The sequence below is a fragment of the Schistocerca americana genome, chromosome 2 (genome assembly GCF_021461395.2).
Source record: "Schistocerca americana isolate TAMUIC-IGC-003095 chromosome 2, iqSchAmer2.1, whole genome shotgun sequence".
NCBI lineage: Eukaryota > Metazoa > Arthropoda > Insecta > Orthoptera > Acrididae > Schistocerca > Schistocerca americana.
This window is the reverse complement of record NC_060120.1, coordinates 660,153,981-660,180,723: the sequence shown is the minus strand read 5'-3', so window position 1 is coordinate 660,180,723 and position 26,743 is coordinate 660,153,981. Positions and strand designations below refer to the sequence as shown.

Genomic DNA, 26,743 nt, shown 5'->3' with positions numbered 1-26,743 from the left:
TGAAGGCTGGTCGACTCACGTCTCTACCTGCCACAGTAGAGATAAAATCTTATAGTACTACTACGTAGACGTAGAATAAAAGTATATACAAAAATAATCAGGAACACTTGATAATGTCACATATGCCGAAACAGGCTTGCCGTGAACTTTCGTAGTCAACAAGAAATAAACAATTTGCAGCTAATTTTGTAAAAAATAAAGAAATGTCAAAAGTATAAAGAGTAAACAGCAGTAGCAAAGAACTTTGAACGTGAGCAACATTCTTTACGAAACATCACGGATGGCTTGAATATATTGCATTTACAACAAAAGGTTTGGTTACTAGCAAATTTATAAGAAATAAAAATAGTTTGCGCTTTGAGAGATGAACGAGTCATATGTTGAAGGGAAAGACGGAAGCTTTCAGTGGGCTTCTCTGGGCCGACTTTGCTAGTGGTCTCCTGAAAAGCAGCCACAAACCTAATTTCCTTAGTAGTAATTATATTTTAATGTTTCCGTGCGTAACTTGAAGTGCAGTTGTAAGCACGTATTGGGACGTGGATCATGCAGTAGTCATGAGGATTCGATTGTTTGCCAACTGTTGCGAATGTTGTAAGATAGATAAGTCAATGTCATGTTCTGTCAAACCACAATAGATACAAATGTTGTAACATAGGTGTAAGATGGTTGAAGGGAGACATGAAGCCGTGCATAAGTTCTTGTATGGGCAGCAGTATCTCTGGTGGTACTGATATGCGTGGAACAGCGAAGTATAATCTTTGGTAGGTGATTGAGAGTTGGCTTCCGTTTGTACGAGAGCTCTGGGGAAGTGTTATTTGCCACTGGGAATTATGAACGTTATATCATGATATGTACACTGGTGTCCAAAATTAAACAACATACTACTATTGCCCCGTCCTGTGTCTAGTTTACGGTATGATTATGCAAACTATCAACAGATGCCATTACGATCGTTTTCTGCACGGAAGAGGCATTCCGATCAACGGACAACGACGCCAACAATGACATCAGGGCACCCATCGAGGGGGTTAGTGTTTTCAGGGTAATCTCACATCCACAATCGCTGTGTATAGTCACAGACGGTACAGTATGGCACAGAGAAGATACCTACAGACTCTGTGCTGTGGAGGGCCATAGGGAGAATGGAAGCAGAAGCGTCGAAAATTGATGTGGCCCGATGGCTTAATGTGAATCGTTCTGTTGTGTCTCGGATGAGGCGACGGTTTATAGAGACTGAAACCGTAACGTCCCTAGGCCATGGCAGGGCTGACCACGTGTGATATCAGAAAGACTGGACCGTTATTTGGCTGTAATGGAGCGACGGTAGGGCCTTAGTACTGCACAGGAACTGGCATCTGGCCTAGACGTGTTGTATCGAGGAAAATGGTGTACAGAAGGGTCCGGTAGTGTAGCCTTTATGCTTACCTCTGGCGGGTCTTCACAGAAGGGAACGTCTAGAGTGGAGCCGTCAACATGCCACCTGGACGTTCGAGCAGTGGGCCAATGTTCTTTTCAGAGATGAGTCCCGATTTGATCTGGAGAGTGATTGTCGATGGATTCGCATCTGGAGGGCACGTGGAACACGGTTTCTGGAAAGAGACCGATGTCGACGAGGATCCCTAATAGTGCGGGCAGTGATGATGTTCACCACTCGAACACCTCTTCATGAAACTGTACGGGTGAACGAGGAAGACTGAACTGCCGTCAGGTACCCTGAGGATATGATGGGATCTCATGCGCGGTTGGTGCGAGGTGCAGTGGGCCCAGACTTTGTATTGATGGACGATAATGCTCAACCTCATAGAATAAGTGTGGTTGATGGTTTTTTGGAAACGGAAGATATTGCACGCATGGCGTGGCCTTCTCGTTCTCCCGATTTGAATCCCATACAACATGTCTGGGATGCACTAGGGAGACGGGCTGCATCACGTCAGCATCCACCAACCACTCTCCAACACTTGTGAGCAGCTCTGCAGGAAGAATGGGCATTATTGCCTCAACATGAGATTGACGATATCATTCATAGGATGTCCAATCACTGTCAGGCCTGTATTAGTGCCATAGGTAGTCGCACCCCATACTGAGCACGTTAACCAGTTGTCAGACTGCGTGTGCAAATCCGTTAAGTTGAGAAAAAAAACGAAGAACGTTTTTGTCTACCATTATGCATATTGCAGTTGATTATATTCTGTATTCTTTACATTCTTTCTACTTTACTATCACATATTTATACTGTTTTGTGGCAAAATAAACGCTACCTTGCGATTTTTTCCGTTTTTTGCTTTAATTTTGGACGCCATTGTATGAAGTCGGTGGTCGTCAAACTGAGGACTGAATCAAGTTTTCATGCGGACTGCGGTGCTCGACCGTACTTTGTAGCGACACGCATCTAGCGACTAGCAGCCGAACCCAAAAACTTCAACTGAAGTTTAGAGCTTTTTAAGAGTGTAGTTGGTTGGTTGGTTGGTTTGGGGAAGGAGACCAGACAGCGTGGTCATCGGTCTCATCGGATTAGGGAAGGATGGGGAAGGAAGTCGGCCGTGCCCTTTCAGAGGAACCATCCCGGCATTTGCCTGGAGCGATTTAGGGAAATCACGGAAAACCTAAATCAGGATGGCCGGACGCGGGATTGAACCGTCGTCCTCCCGAATGCGAGTCCAGTGTCGAACCACTGCGCCACCCCGCTCGGTGAGTGTAGTTGTCCGGCTTAGTAAAAAACAAAAACACTTAAAGGGACAGTAATATTGTAAGGTTGTTCAATTTTAATTGACGCTGCTGAATTCGGCCGCGAGGTAAGTAAAGTTGACCGTTTACCTCAGTGCCAGAAGGGTAGGTAGCACGACCAGGCCAACAAGAATGTTCGATACGATTCCTCGGCATGTAGGTTAGTTAGAAGGTGACAACAGTCTGGTCACATTGGCGAGGTCAACGAGTGTGAAACTAAAATAAATTGTCTGTGGTGACAGACTGATCTCTAGCTTAGGTCGTTTGAAAAGAAATTGCCAATAACATCACTTTGTAGTCGCCGTTTTATTTACGTCGTCCTCGCATATTTCCTGTGTCACTGGTCAAAACCGACGACTTGTATCGAACATTCCTCTTTATCCGTGCGATCACTGCAGCGGTTGAGGGTGCGAGAGGGAGAACGTTTTATTGTTTGTCTTCCAGTATTGACATCTCATCTCACGGGCGTGCGTGACTCGTACTGATCAGCTACTACGATATAAATATTTGACAGCGCAGTAGCACTGATAAGTGGATGGATATTACACAGATGATCACCTTCAAATGTGGAGCTTATATGTAGAAAGTAACATTAAATTAACTAAGGCAGTTGTATTAAAATGGAATGAGTAGAACAGTATTATATAAAACTTCTGTGATGGTGTCTCATACTCAGTAGTGAATTTAAATACAAGCGCAAATACTATTACTAATCAAAGCCACTTACACACTTAGTAAAACCAACAACACTTCACCACGCAACTATAGTGCAACAGCTGTTAGATTGCTGAGGTTGGCAGCAACATGAAACAGACAACACTCAGCAGTAGTGTTCACTATGATGCTACAGAGCGAGGTGGCGCAGTAGTTAGCACGCTGGACTCGGGAGGGTGACAGTTGAAACCCGCATCAGGTCATCGTGATTTAAGTTTTCCGTGGTTTCCCTAAATCACTTCGGGCAAAAGCCTGGATGGTTCCTTTGAAAGGGCACGACCGACTTCCTTCTCCATTCTTCCCTAATCCGATGTGATCGATGATTCACCGTTTGGTCCCCTCCCCCAAATCAACCAATCAACGAGATTTAGGGTTTCCGTGACTTCCCAAAATCGCTCCAGGCAAATGCTGGGGTGGTTCCTTTGAAAGGGCACGACCGATTTCCTTTCCCATCCTTCCCTATTCCGAGCTTGTGCCCCGTCTCTAACCACCTCGTTGTCGACGGGATGTGAAACACTAATCTCCTCATCTTCCTCCTTTTCTGTATGGTGCTGACTTAACAGTCAGTGCTAAGGAGCCGTTGGTCAACGTATCGTACCCTTACTGTAGCTAGCTTATTGGGGGCTCATAACATACTAATTTATGTGGGTTACCAATGAATGTAAAGATCGGCACATCGGGTATGTGGCCGGAGGTATGACAACTACCGTATTAAGGGCATTCAAAAAGAAACAAGCTGGAGACTGTAAAATGAAAATTGCTGAAGAACCATTGCCTACGGAGACCGAGAAATGGAGGTTTCGGAAAAAGAGAAAAGGGGTCTAGTACGTTTCCTTACAGTGAAAGGAGAGCGGGGAATGGAAATTCATCGAAGAATGGCCCAAGTGTATAGAGAGCGCTGTAGTGTATTCTAATAGAGAGTAATTTGTAACAGAAGTCCTGAAGGCTTGTCTCCCTTTCATTTTTATTATTGTTAGGCGGTTGATGAGACAGGATTACAGTGATTGCGTACTGAGTGCCTCGGCATCTACACTACTGGCCGTTAAAATTGCCACACCACGAAGATGGCGTGCCACAGACGCGAAATTTAACCGACAGGAAGAAGATGCTGTGATATGCAAATGATTAGCTTTTCAGAGCATTCACACAAGGGTGGCGCCGGTGGTGACACCTACAACGTACTGACATGAGGAAAGTTTCCAACCGATTTCTCATACACAAACAGCAGTTGACCGACTTGCCTGGTGAAACGTTGTTGTGATGCCTCGTGTAAGGAGGAGAAATGCGTACCATCACGTTTCCGACTTTGATAAAGGTCGGATTGTAGCCTATCGCAATTTCGGTTTATCGTATCGCGACATTGCTGCCCGCGTTGGTCGAGATCCAATGACTGTTCGCAGAATATGGAATCGGTGGATTCAGGAGGGTAATAAGGAACGCCGTGCTGGATCCCAACGGCCTCGTATCACTAGCAGTCGAGATGACAGGCATCTTATCCGCATGGCTGTAACGGATCGTGCAGCCACGTCTCGATCCCTGAGTCAACAGATGGGGACGTGTGCAAGACAACCATCTACATGAACAGTTCGACGACGTTTGCAGCAGCATGGACTATCAGCTCGGAGACCACGGCTGCGGTTACACCTGACGCTGCATCACTGACAGGAGCGCCTGCGATGGTGTACTCAACGACGAACCTGGGTGCACGAATGGCAAAACGTCATTTTTTCGGATGAATCCAGGTTCTGTTTACAGCATCATGATGGTCGCATCCGTGTTTGGCGACATTGCGGTGAACGCACATTGGAAGCCTGTATTCGTCATCGCCATACTGGCTTATCACCCGGCGTGATGGTATGGGGCGCCATTGGTTACACGTCTCGGTCACCTCTTGTTCGCACTGACGGCACTTTGAACAGTGGACGTTACATTTCAGATGTGTTACGACCCGTGGCTCTACCCTTCATTTGACCCCTGCGAAACCCTACATTTCAGCAGGATAATGCACGACCGCATATTGCAGGTCCTGTACGGGCCTTTCTGGATACATAAAATGTTCGACTGCTGGCCTGGACAGCACATGCTCCAGATCTCTCACCAATTGAAAACGTCTGGTCAATGGTGGCCGAGCAACTGGATAGTCACAATACGCCAGTCACTACTCTTGATGAACTGTGGTATCGTGTTGAAGCTGCATGGACAGCTGTACCTGTAAACGCCATTCAAGCTCTGTTTGACTCAATGCCCAGGCGTATCAAGGACGTTATTACGGCCAGAGGTGGTTGTTCTGGGTACTGATTTCTCAGGATCTATGCACCCAAATTGCGTGAAAATGTAATCACATGTCAGTTCTAGTACAATATATTTGTCCAATGAATACCCGTTTATCGTATGCATTTCTTCTTGGTGTAGCAATTTTAATGGTCAGTAGTGTAGTTCCACTGAGTAATTAGAGGTGACGGATAGTGCTTTCTGCTGACTACGATTTTGTGTTCTGTCTGTGCTGCAATTGCCTGAAAAGAATTGCAGACTCCTCGCAGGGCCGCCTTAATGAGCCGAATTCGGGGAACGACGAAGCGGATAGATGCAGGTACAATAGCGTAGAGTATGTAGGGCCTCATGGCTGCTCTCACGTTACGGGAGTTTCTGCAAGGGCTGTGGGAGATGCCACAGGAAGTCACCAAACGCCCAGCAGTGACCTGCTGCTAACAATACTTCTTTCAAGAAAGAATAGGCAGTCTGGGTTGAAAAATACTCTTTTATTTATTTAATTTGTGACGCGTTTCACTTTCACAGGAGCATCATCAGACATCGGGTAAAAACACTCGAGGACCACTGGCAACAGCACAGAACATCTCGCTGTCACCAAAAATGGCACGTCGTCCAATAAAATATACGGAACACATCCACCTGTGTTCGTGCGTACTCGCTCATGTTTACAACATAGGCTAGGTTATAAACCGTCCTTATGGCACGCGTTAACGGCGCCTTTTTTCATACTCTGCAGATAGCTCCGGTCCTGATGGCCGAGGAACTTTCTTTTAAGAGAAGCATATCCGCTAACGTAGTAAAACGTTCTTCTCTGAATCTGAAATAGCCCCACACTCTTGGACGTCCGACAGACCGGCGTCAGTGCAGTCGATGTATTTTTGGAAAGCTGTTATCACGCCAAGAGATTTCCCGTGCCTGTTAAAAAATAACTGCCGTGATTGGAAATCAGACAGTAATGTCAGAGGTTGCACCAGTGGTGTCAGTGCACTCTGACGGCAAGTCTTTGCATTAGGGGAGTGTCTTTTGCCTGTCTGCCAATGGCAATGAGATAATACAGGGAGGGAGGAGGTAGGTTGGTTGGTTGGTTGGTTGGTTGTTTGGGGGAAGAGACCAAACAGCGAGGTTATCGGTCTCATAGGATTAGGGAAGGAAGTCGGCCGTGCCCTTTCAAAAGGAACCATCCCGGAATTTGCCTGGAGCGATTTAGGGAAATCACGGAAAACCTAAATAAGGATGGCCGGACGCGGGATTGAACCGTCGTCCTTCCGAATACGAGTCCAGTGTGCTAACCACTGCGCCACCTCGCTCGGTTTTTGACTGTCTCCTGGAGGGAAACCGTGAGCCTATTTTTGATTATACAGTTGGTGTGGAGGAATCTTGCCACGTCCAAGTGGTAGGATGAGTTTCAGAGCATCGGTGATTGTTCCGGAACACCGAGGAGAAGAGTGTATTCGGAGATGGCGTCGTGTATGCATCACAGAGTTGGGTCTGCGGGTGAAAACACGACGTTCGATCCTGTGTACGAGTGTCCTGGATGCAGATTTGCAGATCTTTCGCAGCGCTGAGCACGGAATTCGCCTACGACGGGCAGTTGTCTACCGTCGGCATCTTTACAGCTGCGGGACTTACGTAACTTTTTGTGTTGCGTTAAATCCTCAGTGGCGTGTTCTTTCAGTTTCTGGCAGCAGTTAATAAGTTAATGCATGCGGTATAGCTTTTCAGTTTCAAGGTTAATAATCACTCTCATGTCCGCCCCGGTAGCTGAGTGGTCAAAAAAAAAAAAAAAAAAAAAAAAAAAAAAAAAAAAAAAAAAAGTGGTCAGCGTGACAGACTGTCAATCCTAAGGGCCCGGGTTCGATTCCCGGCTGGGTTGGAGATTTTCTCCGCTCAGGGACTGGGTGTTGTGTTGTCCTAATCATCATTTCATCCCCATCGACGCGCAGGTCGCCGAAGTGGCGTCAAATCGAAAGACCTGCACCAGGCGAACGGTCTACCCGACGGGAGGCCCTAGCCACACGACATTTATATCACTCTCATGTCAGATTGAGTCAATCACGTAGCGTTACCATTGTTATACAAGGAAGGAGACATTGCATTGAGAATACCACGCTTTCATGTAACTTTGTCACCGAGCATTACTAGTGAGATAACTGTGATCTACATGTGTTCTTTATTGTTTACTTTGAACATCGTGTTTCATAAACAATTCTGTTTCAATAAATTAGTGACTTCAATGAAAAGCTTTTCTTATTTCAATAGCGAATATGCGCTGTTCATTTACTAGTTTTGATTTCTTTTTGTGGGACGTTAGATGTTGGTTGTTCTATCACAAGCTGCCAACTTAGGTTTCACTAGTGGAATCAGAAAACATTAATAAGCGTTCAGATGGCCTGTTGCGCACAGATTTCAGTAGTGTTCCTTAAGGGTGGTTCTGTGTCGACACAGTCACTACGGTGCCGAAATGATTCTCACGAGGGGAGTCGACGATGTTCGGGTCTCAGATTTACTCCAAACTTCATGCGTTTTTAGTAGTCCGTAAGGACAACATAATACGCAAGTAGTAAGGCGTACTACTTGGGCAATTTCGGAAAAAATTACAAGAAAAGTTTTACGCGTCCAATATATACCGGTGAGCTGCGATTCGAAATACATGATGGCAGCAGTCAAGTGATTAGCGTTCAAGGTCTGTAATAGGCGAATTGCTAGATCGAGTCCCACCCACTTTTTGCTTCTTTTTTAAACCACAGGGTGATTCAAAAAGAATACCACAACTTTAAAAATGTGTATTTAATGAAAGAAACATAATATAACCTTCTGTTATACATCATTACAAAGAGTATTTAAAAAGGTTATTTTTCACTCAAAAACAAGTTCAGAGATGTTCAATATGGCCCCCTCCAGACACTCGAGCAATATCAACCCGATACTCCAACTCGTTCCACACTCTCTGTAGCATATCAGGCGTAACAGTTAATGCTACATCATGTCATCCTGACAAGTATAAAAAAGCATTTTTTAAGTCTATGATACACCGAATACTAAAATTACCGCTAGAAGCTAATGAGATCAAAAAGGAAATGACCATCTTAAAACAAATTGCAAAAACCAACTCTTTTGACACACGACAGGTAGATATCATTTTTAATAAAGTACAACAATCACAAAGTACTCCACTAATAAGTAATCCAAAATATATGAAGATGACATATATGGGAAACATATCAGATAGAATCACTAACTTATTCAAAAATTCTGGAGTAACAATAGCATTTACAACTGACAATACCTTACAACAAAAATTAAGACATACCGTAAATAAAGATAATGGAAAATCTACCAGATCAGGAGTATACAAGATCCAATGTAGAGACTGTGAGAAAATATATATCGGCCAAACAGGTCGAAATTTTGCAGTAAGGTACAAAGAACATACGTCAGGTACCTCACGAACAAAGTCTGTTTTTGGTCATCATATAACGTTCAATAATCATGCTGAGGGGACTGTACAACAGAATTTACAAGTTCTTCATTATGCAAATAAAGGCTTACTTATGAATATCCTAGAAGAAATCGAGATATATGCTCATTTGAAAACCAAATCATCAATGCTGCTCAATGAACAATTAGATTTTCGCGAAAAATATTATTACGACCTTTTTGACGAAATTTTATAATAAAAGCATCTACTCTTTTGTTTTTTAAAAATATAAGATTAGTTATACCCATGGCAAAAGTAATGTATGTAAAATATGCTGCATCAGCAGTCTCATCAGTTATTCAGATATACATAATGTGGAACGTACTATTGGCTGCTAACCTAATGCTATAAAGAACATTGCCATAAAAACTACAGTTAAAACAAGACGATTCTGCAGCATCCAACAAAGATGCAATTGTGATGTAGGTGACTTGGTAGAATCGATATATACCACAACGCCAAGGATTTTACATCTTTGATGTAACTGGCACTGTAATAATACTAAGGTTGTCCATAGAGGGCACAGCTATCACACATCGTAATTCACTGTTTTTATCCAAAATAGAAATAAGTTGTAGACACAACTATTATATGTTAATCAGATATTTAAATGAATCAATTTTATGTTATTAGTGTATTTCCTACTTTTATATTTTGACGATGGCGTCATATTATGAACGCTGATTGGCAGTTATGAAGTAGTGTGACAGGAAGTAGGCGGAGCCTCTGCATATTTAAGCTCGTGCTCAGCACTCATAACCATCAGTTGACTGCACAGCAGCAAGGAGAGCTCCACCTACCAACCCAAGGGACCAATGGGTATAACTAATTTTATTTTATTTTGTTAAAAATTTTGACATCATTAGACCTTTTCATTCATTTAAAAATTGGTATCTAGTATTTCTTAAAATTTATTCACAGGTCTGATGATGGTTTTATAGAAAAAACCGAAACCGGTTACTCATTAAAACAGACATAACGTGATCAAGACTGAACTTTAATCTAAATATAACAATTTATTGATCACTGCATTCCAAAAATGTTTACCAAAATTGTGTAACAGTTTGGATAGCTGCTGTTATTTCTCGTCTCAAATCATCAATGGTGCCTGGGAGAGGTGGCCGAAACACCATATCCTTAACATACCCCCATAAGAAAAAATCGCAGGGGGTAAGATCAGGGCTTCTTGGAGGCCAGTGATGAAGTGCTCTGTCACGGGCTGCCTGGCGGCCGATCCATCGCCTCGGGTAGTTGACGTTCAGGTAGTTACGGACAGATAAGTGCCAATGTGGTTGATTGTGGAATTTGCAGCTCTCTGCTAGCTCTGCGAGTCGATTTTCCTGGGCTGCGAACAAATGCTTGCTGGATGCGTGCTACATTTTCATCACTCGTTCTCGGCCGTCCAGAACTTTTCCCCTTTGCACAAACACCCATTCTCTGTAAACTGTTTATACCAACGTTTAATACACGACCTATCAGGAGGTTTAACACCATACTTCGTTCGAAATGCACGCTGAACAACTGTCGTCGATTCACTTCTGCCGTACTCAATAACACAAAAGCTTTCTGTTGAGCGGTCGCCATCTTAGCATCAACTGACGCTGACGCCTAGTCAACAGCGCCTCAAGCGAACAAATGTACAACTAAATGAAACTTTATAGCTCCCTTAATTCGCCGACAGATAGTGCTTAGCTCTGCCTTTTGTCGTTGCAGAGTTTTAAATTCCTAAAGTTGTGGTATTCTTTTTGAATCACCCCGTATATATTTTTCAACACTGTCATACTATTTCATATATATGATATTCCAAAGGCAATATGATGAAAGAAGCTGTTTGTATGCATGTAGTTTTAAACTATACTGCGTGATTGTGATTTTCAAAAAAATCCCGGCACGTACACAATTCTTTCTTTCTATATTAGTAAGGTCTCACCGCTACTCAAGTTAGCTGCCAAACGAAGCCCGCCTCTGCGTCTGCAGGTCGAAACGTTCAGATGCAAAGCAGTTCTGCATACCTTAACCGATTGCAGGCATGAAGTATTTCCTAAATCACGAATGGCATACATCAGAAAACTTCATGCGTTTGGCCATTTAACTGTCGATTGTTAAAAATATACTATTTGTTGCAAAAATTAAAATTAGTAAGAAAGCACATAACATTGGAAGTCCAATAAAAGATCACGTAAACACACGTGTTTTTCATGATATTACCTTTCAAATGTCACATATATGAAATAACATGACGAGTGTTGAAAAAAATATAGTATAATGAGGGGCAATCGATCCAGAGAGGCACCGATTATGGCAGTTGAACGCTAACTGCTTGGCCGCCTCCACCTCGAGCTGAGTCGCAACTTGTCAGTACATATTCGACACGTAAAACTTCTCTTGCGATTTTCTCCAAATTGCCTAAGTAACTGGTATATGGGGGAAGTAAGAACGAGTTTGAATTTTGCGCCATTTTGTCATATGACGATGGTAGCCGTGGTTTTCCATGTTTGTTATCTGCGATACTTCCTATCAGTAGCCTGATAGCTTTTGTGTGGTGAACATTGTTGTTTGATTTTTATTTTCGTCGTGGAGCAGGTAACAACTGGGCAACGCAAAGTTATTACAAAAACAGTGAAAGTCCCACCACAACCGTTCGTGAACTGCTTGTGACACTCGGGCGTAATGCTGCTCCAACCGAATAATCAGTTCGGAAGTTGACCCGGAAGGTTTAGAAAACAGATTCTGGTTCAAGCGTTAAGTAAACAGGACGACCGCGTTCTGTTCGAACACAAGAAAACATTGCTGTCGTGCATGACAACGTAGCCATAAGGCCCGGAAAATCGGTTCGCCGACGAGCTCAACAATTGAATTTATCACGAAGTTCACTGCATGAAATGCTTTTAGACGATCTGAAAATGCACGCGTAGAAGAATGAGCTTACACAAGAGTTGAAGGCTGCAGATCGTGAAAAGAGACACCGATTTGCTCAAAGGGTCTTGGCTCGACAAGCGGAGAACGAGAACTTCACAAAAGGAATAATTTTCTCAGGTGCGACGCATATCCACCTCTGGATGGTTCAAATGGCTCTGAGCACTATGGGACTTAACATCTTAGGTCATCAGTCCCATAGAACTTAGAACTAATAACCTAACTAACCTAAGGACATCACACACATCCATGCTCGAGACAGGATTCGAACCTGCGACAGTAGCGGTCGCGCGGTTCCTGACTGAAGCGCCTAGAACCGCTCGGCCACCACATCTGGATACCCCAGTAAGCAGAACTGCAGAATGTGAGGTAACGAAAATCCGCGAGTGACGGTGGAAGATGAGACGGATCCACAACGCACGACTGTATGGTGTGGGTTCTAGGTAGGAAGACTGATCTTTGAAAATGATGAGGGGGGGGGGGGGAGGTACCGTCACAGTGAACGGCGACCGTTACCGAAATATGATTTCTGATTGATTTTTCCGTCTTATTAATGAAACTGAAGATTTTTGGTTCCAACAAGACGGTTCGACATGTCACACATCCCGTGAAACGATTGCACTTCCGCATGAAAAGTTACCTCAAAAAATTATCTCTTTGCGTGGCAACCAGGAATGTCCTTGCCAGATCGCGCGACCTTACGCCTTGTGACCTTTTTTTTTGTGGAGATTTGTGAAATCAAAACTGTACGTGAACAAACCACAATCAGTACACCAACTGAAGGTTCAAATGGCTCTGAGCACTATGAGACTTAACATCTGAAGTCATCAGTCCCCTAAAACTTAGAACTAATAACCTAACTAACCTAAAGACATCACACACATCCATGCTCGAGACAGGATTCGAACCTGCGACAGTAGCGGTCGCGCGGTTCCAGCCTGAAGCGCCTAGAACCTCTCGGCCACAGCGGCTGGCACCAGCTGAAGGATGAAATTAAAAGGAATATTAACGACATCCCACTAGATATTTGTGAACGCGTCATCGAGAACTTCAATGAACGCTTTGCTTGTATGCCATGCGGCATTTGTTGATGGATACAGTTTTTCATAAATAAATGGGAGAAATTGCTAAATGTGTTTGTAAAAAACAGAAAAGTATTAATTTTCAATAAATTTTGTATGTACTATTGCACGTCTATATTCGTCCCTGCTTCCCGGACACCCCCCTGGTACACCTTACCACTTGTACATTATATTGTCCCAGTGATTCCGTCCGAACAGGCCTGGCAATTTGCAACGGGAGGGGCATGTCGCCAGCAAGCTGCTCTCCCGACCGTCGGCAGTTTCCGTGACCAGAGTTGTTACTTCTCAGTCAAGTAGCTCCTCAATTATACTAAAATGTAAACTTTCACGGCCGGAAATATCATGTCCATTATAATTATCCGGGCTGTTATGCCGGGGTCGGCTGATGAATTCTGAGGTGATTCCCAACGTTTCGTCTCCGACTGCGGGAGACATCTTCAAGGGGGTCCGTAGCTTGATGGAAGGTCCAACACACACACTGGCTCGCTACGGACCCCCTTGAAGAAGTCTCCCGCAGTCGGAGACGAAACGTTGGGAATCACCTCACAATTCATCAACCGACCACGGCATAACAGCCCGGATAATTATAATGGACATGAGCTCCTCAATTGGCCCCAGAAGGGCTGCATGCATCCCGATCGCCAACAGCGCTCGGCGAACCCGGACGGTCACCCATCGAAGTGCTAGCCAAGCCGAAGAGCGCCTAACTTCAGTGATCTTATGGGAACTGCTGTTACCACTACAGCAAGGCCGTTGGCATGTTGCTCTAATGGGCTACTGAAATGAACTGAAATGATCGTATGGCATTGTTGGCCGGGAGGCCCCATGCGGGGAAGTTCAGCCGCCGTATTGCAAGTCCTTTTTAGTTGACGCCACTTCGGCGACTTGCGAGTCAATGATGATGAAATGATAATGAAGTCACACAACACCCAGTCATCACGAGGTAGAGAAAATCCCTGACCCCGCCGGGAATCGAACCCGGGACCCCGTGCGCGGGAAGCGAGAACGCTACCGCAAGACCACGAGCTGCGGACAATGGGCTACTAAAACGTATGAAATAAGTTCGTGATCGGAATGTAGTGGCCTCCCATTTGTCAATGCCAAATCGACTGGCATTTTGTAACTTCAGGCTTGCTTTCTTCCTTTATCTTTTTTTTTTTAAAAAAAGAAAAAGAAACCTGAGTTGTGCAAAGTTAACCCGAAAACTGGATAATCCACACGCTGATAGTCAACAAAAAAATGGTTCAAATCGCTCTGAGCACTATGGGAGTTAACTTCTGAGGCCATCAGTCCCCTAACTAACCTAAGGAGATCACACACCAATGTCCGAAGCAGGATTCGAACCTTCGACCGTAGCGGTCGCGCGGTTCCGGACTGAAGCGCCTAGAACCGCTCGGCCACTCCGGCCGGCGATAATCAACAAAGCTGGCTGTAGTGATGCTGGACGCCCATGCTGCTGCTGGCGCGGCGCGGCGCGGTACTCACGCTGACGCGCGCCTGCAGGGCGGCCAGGTCGACGGCGGTGCGCAGCCCGACGGCGGCGGTGAGCAGCGCCTGGTTGCGGCGCGTGTCCATGAGCGCGCGCACCGTCACCGGCGACACCACCTCCAGGTCCGGCCAGCGCCAGCGCGCCACGCGCAGGTACACGTGCCGCCACGCCACCGTCGCTGCCGGCACCGCATTGACGAGTCGTACAGGGTGTTCAACAAATCAGTGGCGAGCAGTCGGGGGAAGCAGCTGAAGCACTGCTTCGGTAACAATAACTACTCGTATAATAACATTTACGTAATTACACTCAAGCGCCAAAGAAACTGGTATTGGCATACAGAGATATGTAAACACGCAGAATACGGTGCTCCGTTCGGCAACGCTTATACCGGGTGATCAAAAAGTCAGTATAAATTTGAAAACTTAATAAAACACGGAATAATGTAGATAGAGAGGTAAAAATTGACACACATGCTTGGAATGACATGAGGTTTTATTAGAATAAAAAAAAGTTCGCAAAATGTCCGACAGATGGTGCTGGACAGCAAAACGTCAATGACTGCTACCGTGACGGGTGAGAGGTACGCCGATATGTTACAGAATAGCATCATCCCCAGCCTGGCTGATAAACACCTGCTGGAACGTACGATGTTTATGCGTGAAAGATCACTTGCGCGCATCGTTTGGTGATGATCGTGTGCTCAGCAGCCACTTTCGTCATGCTTGGCCTCCCAGGTCCCCAGACCTCAGTCCGTGCGATTATTGGCTTTGGGGTTACCTGAAGTCGCAAGTGTATCGTGATCGACCGACATCCCTAGCGGTGCTGAAAGACAACATCCGACGCCAATGCCCCACCATAATTCCGGACATGATTTACAGTGCTGTTCACAACATTATTCCTCGACTACAGCTATTGTTGAGGAATGACGGTGGACATATTGAGCATTTCCTGTAAAGATCATCATCTTTGCTTTGTCTTACTTTGTTATGCTAATTATTGTTATTCTGATCAGACGAAGCGACATCTGTCGGACATTTTCTTAACTTTTGTATTTTTTTGGTTCTAATAAAACCCCATGTCATTCCAAGCATGTGTGTCAATTTGTACCTCTCTATCTACATTATTCCGTGATTTATTCAGTTTTCAAATTTATACTGACTTTTTGATCACCCGGTATAAGACAACAAGTGTCTGGCCCTGTTGTTGATAGGTTACTGCTGATACAATGGCAGGTTATCAAGATTTAAGTGAGTTTGAAGGTGGTGTTATAGTCAGCGCACAAGCGATGGAACACGGCACCTCCGAGGTAGCGATGAAGTGGGAATTTTTCGGTACGACCATTTGACGAGTGTACCGTGAATATCAGGAATCCGGTAAAATATCAAATCTCCGACATCGTTGTGGCCGGAAAAAGATCCTGCAACAACGGGGCCAACGACGACTGACAGAAGTGCAACCCTTCTGCAAATTGCTGCAGATTTCAATGCTGTGTCAGGGTGCGAACCATTCAACGAAACATTGTCGGTCTGGGCTTTCGGAGCCGAAGGCCCACTCGTGTACCCTTGATGACTGCTTGACACAAAACTTTACGCCTCGCCTGGGGCCATCAACACCGACATTGGACTGCTGATGGCTGGAAACATATTGCCTGGTCGTATGACTCGTTTCAAATTGTATCGAGCGGATCGGACGTGTACGAGTATGGAGACAACTTCATGAATCCATGGACCCTGCATGTCAGCAGGGGACTGTTCAAGCCGGTGGAAGCTCTGCAATGGTGTGGGGCGTGTGCAATTGGACTGATATGGGATCCCTGATGCGTCTAGATACCACTCTGACAGGTGACACGTACGTAAGCATCCTGTCTGATCACCTGAATCCATTCAAGTCCATTGTGCATTCCGACGGACTTGGGCAATTGCAACAGGACAATGCGACACCCCACATGTCCAGAATTTCTAGAGAGTGGCTCCAGGTACACTCTTCTGAGCTTAAACACTTCCGCTGGCATACCTGGGATGCCTCGCAAAATGCCGTTCAGGAGAGGTCTCCACCTCCTCGTACTCTTACGGCTTTACAGACAGCCCAGCAGGATTCATGGCGTCATTTCCTTCCAGCACTGCTTCAGACGTCGAGTCCATGCCACGCCGTGTTGCGGCAATTCTACGTGCTCGCGGCGGCCCTACACAATATTAAGCAGGAGTACCAGTTTCTTTGGCTCTTCAGTGTATAACCACATATTTATTCAACAATATCTAGATAAAACCTTTACATTTTTTCGGGACACATAGAACTGATACGACCAATACTGGCAGAGCACTAGGAGCGAGCTGTAGCAATGTCCGCATAGCTCAGCTGGGATGTGGGAGAGCTGCGCACGCAGCTGTGTTTGTCATTTGCAGTATGTCCGTTTTTCTGTCACAACTGAAGCTCTAGCTTCGGGCAGCGAGAGATCTGCGCGCATCTCTGTTGCTCACAGGCCGTGTGCGTGGTTTTCGGCCATAAGCTTCAGACGAGCATATAATACGGAGTAAGGAATGTGACAATTAACAGTGCGGTGTTGTAATGCTCAGTTTGCACCAGGGTGCCAGGTAGTATCTAGTAATATAATGTGGAACTATGTCTAAATGTACAGGGTGAGTCAGAAAGGACTTAACTACTTTGGAATGATCGCTTGTCTGGTGTCGACGGATAAACACGATATTGGAGTGCCTTATTCCGAGTACAATGCGAAGTTCCTTTAGACATCCATGTACGTTCAAAGGAACGGGCACTGCGGCGACTACACCCCTTATGAAGTAAATTAAATAAATTCGTAATTGCGTATATGAACAACCATCGCCTGTAGAATGGAATGACGGCAGGGAAGCTTTGTGCTGGACCGGTCTGGCCGTGAGTTGTGCACGGACAGCCAAATTGTACGACGACCGGTCGCGATAAATCCGGCTTCGTGTTCCGGTCCAGAATAAATTTTGACTATGGTCCTTCCATTTTACAGCTGATGGTTGTCCACATTCGCAATTGCCAATACATTTAATGTATTTCAAGAACTTTGCACCGTATTCGGAATGACACAGACACTGCAACATTGTACAACCATTTCTAGTCAATGATCGGTCCAGTTGGACCATAGGAGCCTGTCCATTCCACGTAAACACATTCCACACCATTATGGAGCCACCATTAGCTTGCGCAGTGCCTTTTTGGTGACTAAGCTCATTGGAACCCGTGCCACACTCGAACCCTACCATCACGTCTTACCAGCTGAAACCGGCGCTCATTTGACGAGGCCACTATTTTCCAGTCGTCATGGGTTCAACCGGTATAGTCACGAGTCCATGCCGTTAGCAAAGGCCCTTGCGACGGTCTTCTGCTGCCATAGCCCACTAACCAACATTTCACCGCACTGTCCAGATGAACATGTTCGTCGTACGTCCCACAATCATTTGTACGGTTATTTCACGCACTGTTGCCTGTCTGTTGGCACTGTCAGCCCCCACGGAAACGCCGCTGTTCTCGGTCGTTAAGTAAAGGCCGTCGGCCACTGCATTCCACGATGTGAGAGGTAATGCCTGAAATTTGGTATTCTCGGCACACTCTTGACACAGCGTATGTCTGAATACTGAATTTCCTAAATATTTCCGAAATGGAGTGCCCCATGTATCTAGCTCCACCTACGATTCCGCATTCAAAGTCTGCTAATTCCCATCGCGTGGCCATAATCACGTCGGATACCGTTTCACATGAATCACCTGAGTCCAAATGACAGCTCCACCAACGCACTGCCCTTTTATACTACCGCCATCTGTAAGTGTGTGTACTGCTATCCAATGACTTTTGTCCCCTCAGTGTATCATGCCAGCACTTCCCTAGATTGTGAGTACCTGTGTAGCCATCTTTCATAACTCTCTTTACGCTTCTATCATTTTCGTCACACATGCTAGGCCATCACATGATATACCTTACCAGAGCTTGACAAGTAGTAGTAGTAGTAGTAGTAGTAGTAGTAGTACATAAAATAATTACGGTGCTTACCGACATAGGCGGCGAGCAGGTAAGGCGCCAAGACGAAGAGTGAGATGACTGCAAAGACGCGGTAAATGAAGACCCTCATCTTCTCTAGCTGTCTATGGGCTGCCCATAATATTTCATCTTCCTGCAGACAAGTCCAATGTTATCAACTTCTTCAGGAGAAACAGGCTACTACATGTGTCACACAAATATCAAACATTTGTAAATCAGTACCGTTGTTAACCATCGACTCTTCCTCAGTCGGAGCGAGTCTGGTTTACTTAATGAAACGTTAACAACGGATGGAGAATCTCACATGCGAGACTTGTTCCACTAGCTTCTCCATTCTCCACGGATAGTCCGTGAGAACAGACGTTCTCGTCAGCCCAGCGTCGTGTTTCATCGGTGGGGCGAATTACGCAGTACTGTTGCACGATACAGCCTTCGCATTTATCACGCAGAGCGATGCTGCTATACTCTGTTCATCATAAGAATAAACCTGATGTAAACATTACGCCATATATTCTTCCACATTTTCTCGAATCTCAATGGATTTTGCTTCACGTGGAGCGGAAGCCAAGCTGTGATCAGTACAGTCAAGTACGATCATAAGGATACGTTTTATGCTGTGTTACACGCTCATAGACTGGGCGATAATGCGAGACAACAGCTTTAAACTTGGAAAGCACTGGCCAGCCAGTGGCCCAAATAACCTGCAATGATGTGAACAGTTGCAGTTAGACGTAAAAAGAGACGAGCAAAGAAACAACATAGCTTCGACTGTCATTTAATTTTGAAAGAGAATGAAATAACATTCAGCAAAACTCCAGCACTACCGCGCGCTTTTTAGATGACCAGACGGAAAGCATAAAATGCTCTCGTTCTCACCTGACATAGTTTCTAATTACAAACAAGAGCGATGAAAATTCTTTACTTAAACACAGGGTAATTTTTCAGAACGAGCAATGTGTGATGCAAGAGCATACTGCAGGGATTTCACCGTTTTGTTGAATGCTGCAGCCACTGAAGGTACTAATTATAGTCAGTCGTCTGGTAATCTCGTAGCTCCTTCCTTATCCGAATCCGAGAAATACATTTCGGCTCTCGGACTGTCATCTGCAACGTTGATAACGAGTCGATCAACAACCGAATCCACGAAGCCAACTAGGCGCTGCATTTTCTCCTCTTGTTTTGTGACGTGCCGTTCTACGAGGGTGGTTTGAAAAGTCCTCGGAACGGAATAGAAAAAAAGTACTTACATCACTGGAACTATTTTCACCTTTCAGTGTAGTCTCCTTGTAGATTAATGCACTTGGTACAGCGATGTTGCAGTGACTTGATCCCATCTTGAAAATGAATTTCCTCCAGGCCTGCAAAATAGTTGTCATCTCCGGCTATCAGTTCTTTGCTTGAAGTGAATCTTCGTCCACCAAGAAAAATTTTCAGTTTTGGGAAGAGATGGAAGTCTGACGGAACCATATCAGGTGAATAAGGCGGGTGTGGCAACAATTCATACCTTAGTTCGTGTAATTCTGCCATTGCGACGGCACATGTGTGCGGGCGCACATTGTCCTCACGGAACATGACTTCCTTCCTTGCTAAACCTGGCCTTTTTTAGCGTATCTTTTGTTGCGGTTTGTCCAGGAAGTTAGCGTAGTATTCTCCAGTAATTGTTAGCCCAGTGTGGAGATAAACTACAAACAGAATCCCCTTCGCATCACAGAACACTGATGCCATGATCTTTCCCGCCCAAGGAATTATCTTTGCTTTCTTTGGTGGCGGAGAATCAGCATGTTTCCACTGCTTTGACTGTTGGTTTTTCTCTGGGGTATAGTAGTGCACCCAAGCTTCATCTGTGGTCACAAACCGGCGCAAAAAATCTCGTTCGTTTCTCCGATTGTTCCGATGTCCATTCTCAGGCGTTTTTGATCCAGCGTCAAGGGTCGCGGCACCCATCTTACAGACAATTTTTTTCATTTCTAGTTCTTCAGTTGAAATGTGATATACCCTTTCAGATGACACCTGGCAAGCTTGAGCAGTTTCATGCACTTTCAATCGGCGATCCTCCACAACCATTTTGTGCACTTTTGCAATGATTTCTTGAGTAGTGACACATCTTGGCCGACCACTGCGCGGATCATCATCTAAGCTCTCCAGACCAAATTTAAATTCATTTGCCCACTTGGAAACAGTTGAATATGAAGGAGCAGAGTCTCCCAGTGTATTCTGGAAATTGGCATGAATGTCCTTCGTTTTCATACCTTTCTTTACGAAGTACTTAATCACTGCTCGAATCTCGATTTTTTCCATGTCACAAATCACTACGTAGGAACAACAGAGTCACGTCACCGCCACCGCTCGCTTTCAAGAACACTGACGTGGTACGTCTCTACAGGCAACAGCCCAATGAATATCATGTGAGCAACTCGTTGCGCTAGCGCTGACCTCTTGTGGTGATTCTGAGAACTTTTCAAACCATCCTCGTATATCCCGCCAGGTACGGTAGTGACATGGGAAAAAGCTGCGTGAGTTAGTTCCAGTACGTCTGGAAACTTAAAGAGTCTTGTTATTTCTCGGACCAAATCGCTTAACTTTGCTCCAGATCACTTCTGTTGGCTTCATATTGTAATCGTACACCGGCAAATGTTGAAGTGCAGCATTTGTATGGCGTGCTCGATGCTGTGAAAATGATTGTTTTTCACGTTTCTACGACACTTCTCTGCATCTGTGGTGTAAAGCAATCGACATAGCCCAAATAAAGAGTATCTGGGTTTTTCATTTTAGCTTAAAACATTAAATTGTAATGTTTTCTTAATTTAAGCAACCTTTATTAACAGTCTTCCATAAAATACCGATAATTAAGAATCTATATTTGAAACTAAAACAGGTATTTCGCGTGCAGTACGTAATTAGAAACAAGAAGACGTGCATTAATCATAAAAATGCAATTACGAGATGTAGGTATTTTAAATTGAACGAGAAAAACTTTTGACTGATGAGAGACTTGAACCCACCGTGCCAACTCCGCTATGTATCCAGCGTACTTGTATGTCTCAACTGTATCTTGTAAAGTCCCTTGGGAAACTTCAAAACCGATTATCTCTGTAAATTTATGAAAAACGTTAAGGGCAACGTATTTAAAGGCACTTTTTAACCGTGTTCCACACGCGTGTTTCACTACAGAACGGGAAGCAGTTGCCCAGCCATTTTCATACTGCATATTAACAAAGCGACAATCGCAGCACAACAGTGCAGAGGCTGTGGCTACACGATTTTTGAAATAAAAACTACATAGCTTAAGCGTTATTAAGAAAAAAACATTAATGGCTGTCAATACATTTGAATATCTTAAAGTTTCATTTAACGTAACTTAGTAATGATATATCTAGTACATAAGTATGCCCTACATCCAAGAGAGTGTACGTGTGCTGCGGCTTCTGACCAATCATCGCGTTTGTTTGTTTACATCAAGTTTATTCTGACGATGAACGGAGTGTAGTAGCAGTTTGTTACGCAGTTAAGGCGTCACACTGCGGAAAAAAAAACTATAGGCATGCAATGAAGTACGTGAGCTCATTTTTTTCTCTATTTCGAAATAAATACAGTGAAAAATGTTTAACATGAAAGTAAGGTGGTGATGCAGGCGAAATTAAAATAAAAGATACTTTCGATCACTTAAAATTTCGTTATGGTGTATTAATTCGATTTCACACTAAACATAATCTGGTATATACCTACTGTACGTTGAAAGTCTCTACACTGCATGTTATTGTTTTTGTGGAAAACCTTCGTGTTACTGAATTTATACGTGACGAAACTGCAACTAGTAACTTTTTTGAAATATTTATTGCACAAACCGGTTTCTGAACTTTTTCACACTCATCTTCAGATGGTGTACAGGAGGTTTCAAAGCTATTCAAAGCGTAATGCTGGGTGTCGGCTCTGTCAGATGAAGATAGAATATGCTGTAATGCATATTATTGATAATCTCTGAGCAAGGTAAGCTTATGTTATATCTTTTTGTGAAGCTCTTTGTAACAAGAAACAGTCGTTTAGCACATGCCGAATGCTGGCAAAGTTTCGCTATTACAGTGTTTATGCGCACATGTTCTGCAAAAGTGAGTGATGTGGTACCAGCCGTCCATCACAAAGGAAGATGACAGATGGATATTAACAACAAAAGTCTCCCACACTGTGCAGTGAGTACAAAACTAAATTTTGGATGGAAATTGCCATTTAAACAATACTCATGGCGATGCGTTTAAGCATATTCCATCTTCTTGTCACAGAATCCGCCCCCCCCCCCCCCCTCCCAAAGGAGTATCATTTACAATGGATATAATGACTTCAGAAATCAGTGAATATATTACTTCAACAAATTCAATCATTTTTTTATAATTAGCAGTATAGGTTGCAATGTATTTCAAACTCATTTTAACAAAAGAATAATAGCGGCAAATAGCTTACTGTCTAAACCAATATATATCATTTAACTTAAAATGGGCGTCTTATTATTTATTAATATACATTGGATGTATATTAATATACGAGTACCACTTACAATAATCAAGAAAGTTAAAGATGCCGGATATGCCTACCAACACTTAAATTGCTGACCCCAGACAAAAATTTTGAAATCGCCGGACATTTGGGTCAAATCGTGTATTTTCCTGGGCACACATTCTGTAGACAAGTTTTTACTCTGAACTCCAAAACAGTTACCAAAAACTACTTTAAGTAACACCAAATTTTACCAGTTTGTCGGTGGAGGACCCCAGCTCTCCTTTTGCTAAGCGATATTCCATTTCCCAAAATCCTCGCCCCCCCACCATTAGCCCACCCCTTGACCGACGTAGAATTGCCCCTGGTAACCTACTATACACCATCTGAAGATGAGCCTGAAAAGGCCTGCAAACCGATCCATGGAATAAATAACTGTTTCAAAAGGGACTTCTGACACTTTTATGTATTTAAATTGAATAGTCAGGGGTTCTTAAACATCTATAATGGATAAGCTTAACTTTTTTTTTTTTTTTTTTTTTTTTTTTTTTTGCAGTATGTTTCTGTGGGCCAAATTGTCGATAGATTGTTGTATAGTGTCCATCGCTTTACGCAATTCACCATTTGAGCGCTCCTCAGAAAACTTCGTGTTTCTTTTTCCAAATTACATTTGTTGTTGATACATCTCAAACATAGACTAAAGGTGAAAGTAAAGAAAAACAGTCTGCAGAAGTCAATACTACTAATGGTATTACCAGGCTTAGTATGAAATTAGGAATTAACGAATGAATCTTTAACTCTGCAGCTGAGAGCATGCAGGTTTTCAGACTTCCTAGCACGTCAAAATTGATTGCCGGACGGGTGCTCTAACCCGGAACCCTGTCCAAAGTGCTTGAAACAACGCCTTAGCCGTGTCTACACCATTTTTAGCGATATTCTTTCTTACAGACCTGTCAGCGCAGCAATGTTTACTGCAGAGCTTCTGTGAAGTTTTAAAAGCAGGAAAAAATACTGGCGAAATGAAGTTGTAAAGGGATGCCAGGGTCGTTAGTCGTGCCTGGGGCAGTTCAGTCAGAGCGCTGCACGTGAAAGGCAAGGCTCTGGGTTCCCGTCCCGATCCGAGATACACGTTTAATTTGGCAGGAAGTTACTGAAAAACTTCAGTGTCGTATAGCTGTATGTATTGAATGAAACACTAAAATCGTACTCAGTGATAAACTGTAAACTGTGATACCACCTAGCCTGTTCTTACACCTATTTAGTAACGTACAAGCAAAAATAGATAATATTTTCCTTCGTTTAAGAGAACGTCACAATATTTCTATGGTCTTCAAAATAATTAGGAAATCAGTCAAGTTACCGAGATTTACACCACTTAACAAAAATAAAGTGAAAAACCCAGAAAGGGTGGAGGACCGGTTGAGAGAGTGTATGATGTCATTTCAGTGATTACGAAGCGTCAAATTTACGAAGATCTTGGCGGTAGGGTCCCACTTATCATCAAGACGTTGCACAACCTCTGGCCCGAATGCACGTACGTATTCGGTTGGGAAGAGTGTCACAAAGGCGTTGTGTCCTCTCTTGAGGCAGTCTGGCCCACTAACTGGAAGAACTGAACCTCTTCTCAGACCGCCGCCATACTCGCTGACGATCTTCATCCTGGGTAGTGTAGAGGCGCGGTTCATCGCCGAACACAATGCGATGCATTTCATCAGCAGTCCGTGCTTCCCAGTCACAACATTCCAAATCGAGTCCTTTGTGCTGTGCTAACAGCAGCCTACACATGGCACGTTAATGTTCTAGTCCGGATTCTGTTTGTTGGAGACAATTAGTTGCTTTCCGATCGCAGAAGACGTTGCGATGCGCTTGTTGGTCCTTTGTGGAGGTCAGATGTGGTGCATGCCCTCACGATCTAATACAGTCTAGCATCGGGCTACTGTCACATTTAGAAATTATTGTACGATTCGACCGGCTGGACAAATGAGAACCCACAAAGAGGTCGCTTTGAAACCCTGTCAGGTGCTAACAACGCTGTCTCAAACGAGTACGTTGCATCTCCGTGTCCTTCAGTGATCACTCTACATCTGTCGCTATTCACGCTCCTCATGTCTACCAGGCCTGGTAACAACACTAACCATGAACAGCAACAATGCACTCTGATGGCTGTTCTACCTGTCACAGTAAATTGTAAGTCCATAGTTACTTACATAGCTGCCAATAGCGTGTACGTGTACAAACTTACACTGATATCCGACCATGTCGTCAGGGTGCTCTAATTTTTTTGTCAGGCGTGAATGTTGGAAAGTAACAGCTTGATGAACAGCTACTTAGTGCTGAAATTGAAAGAGCAGGAAGGCCGTCGAGCTCCCCCAAACGCTACTGTTACATGGCACACTGCACACGTATTCCGATTCCAGGAGGAATGCTTTCTGTTCTGTGGTAGCGTTCTTTTTGGTGCAAGTAAATTCTACCAAGTGTGTCATTATTTATCAGATTTTGTGGCATAGCGAACTGATATTGGAAAAGAAGCTAGTTTTTCAGGGGTGAGTCAACGAATTGAATGGAAATACCCCGAAGGTAATTGCACACCTGTTCCCCTAATTTCAAACAATAAAACGTATTCAAAACATTTTGAATATGTAGTGTTCCTTAGACATCGAGAAATTATCGATTAAACGATAGTGTCCGCGCTATCTGCACTATCGTATGTCTGCTTCTACCATCGACAGTCATAACAGTTTTTGGCGTGCGAAAATTTGTCCGATCTGATTACCTTCAAGGAGTGCGGGGTGCAGAGCGAAAGTAAGAGCAATGAGGTGTTTAATCAACATCAAATATGGTAGTGCTTTATTCAGTCCATGCTGTTCATATATTTGTTAGTGTATTGGTCACTGCGGAGGAGGGGACGTGAGAGAGGCAATGTTATCGTTTGTCAGCCAGTGCTGGCAACTCATGGGCGTGCGCGTCTCGTACCGATTAGCAACTATGGTAAAAATTACAAACGTAAATTACATGGCTTCATGAATGCGCATTATACAGATGGTGATCTTCGCATGTGTAAGCCTACTTATTTTCAGCAAGGAATAGAAATGTAAGCACGGCTTTGTAAGACAACATAGTAAGTAAAGGAAAAAATGACATTTTAACGATTTGTTAAGTATTTTTGATTGTGCCGCGTAAAGAATTTTAAAAGCAATACGATTATTATCGTTGTTAATTACGCACACTCACTATTGTCCCCTTCTGTTCCTGAAACCTCATTTCAGTTACAAGCGTTTTCAATCGTACGTATTAATGTGTAAGATTATTAGAAAACACAAAACATAGAGGCGATCCTAATCCTCCTAAGTCACTTCTGCTTTTGTAGAAGCATCCATGAATGATGTTAACAAGTCGTGCTAATACGTCTGTTGTGACGCCTACGAGCCAGCAATCTGATGATCTACATTTTAGCCCTGTCGGCGACAGCTTAACACCAACGTCGTTACACGAGTCAGTGATTCTATAAATGACCCAAGTCAAATTTTGAGAAGCCTGTCATAGACAAGCGTGCTTGAG

The 26,743-nt window shown here is 44.0% G+C and overlaps 1 protein-coding gene across 1 annotated transcript in view; it reads right to left on the bottom strand.

Annotated features, from left to right (window-relative positions):
• Positions 1 to 26,743, bottom strand: part of LOC124595907 — a 135,507-nt gene that overhangs the window by 76,378 nt on the left and 32,386 nt on the right. Inside the window, exons 2-3 of the mRNA XM_047134818.1 lie at positions 18,710 to 18,830; positions 14,671 to 14,852 (exon numbers count right to left, since the gene is read on the bottom strand). Of these exons, the coding sequence (XP_046990774.1) occupies positions 14,671 to 14,852; positions 18,710 to 18,830 (303 nt within the window). The remainder of the gene's footprint in view (positions 1 to 14,670; positions 14,853 to 18,709; positions 18,831 to 26,743) is intronic.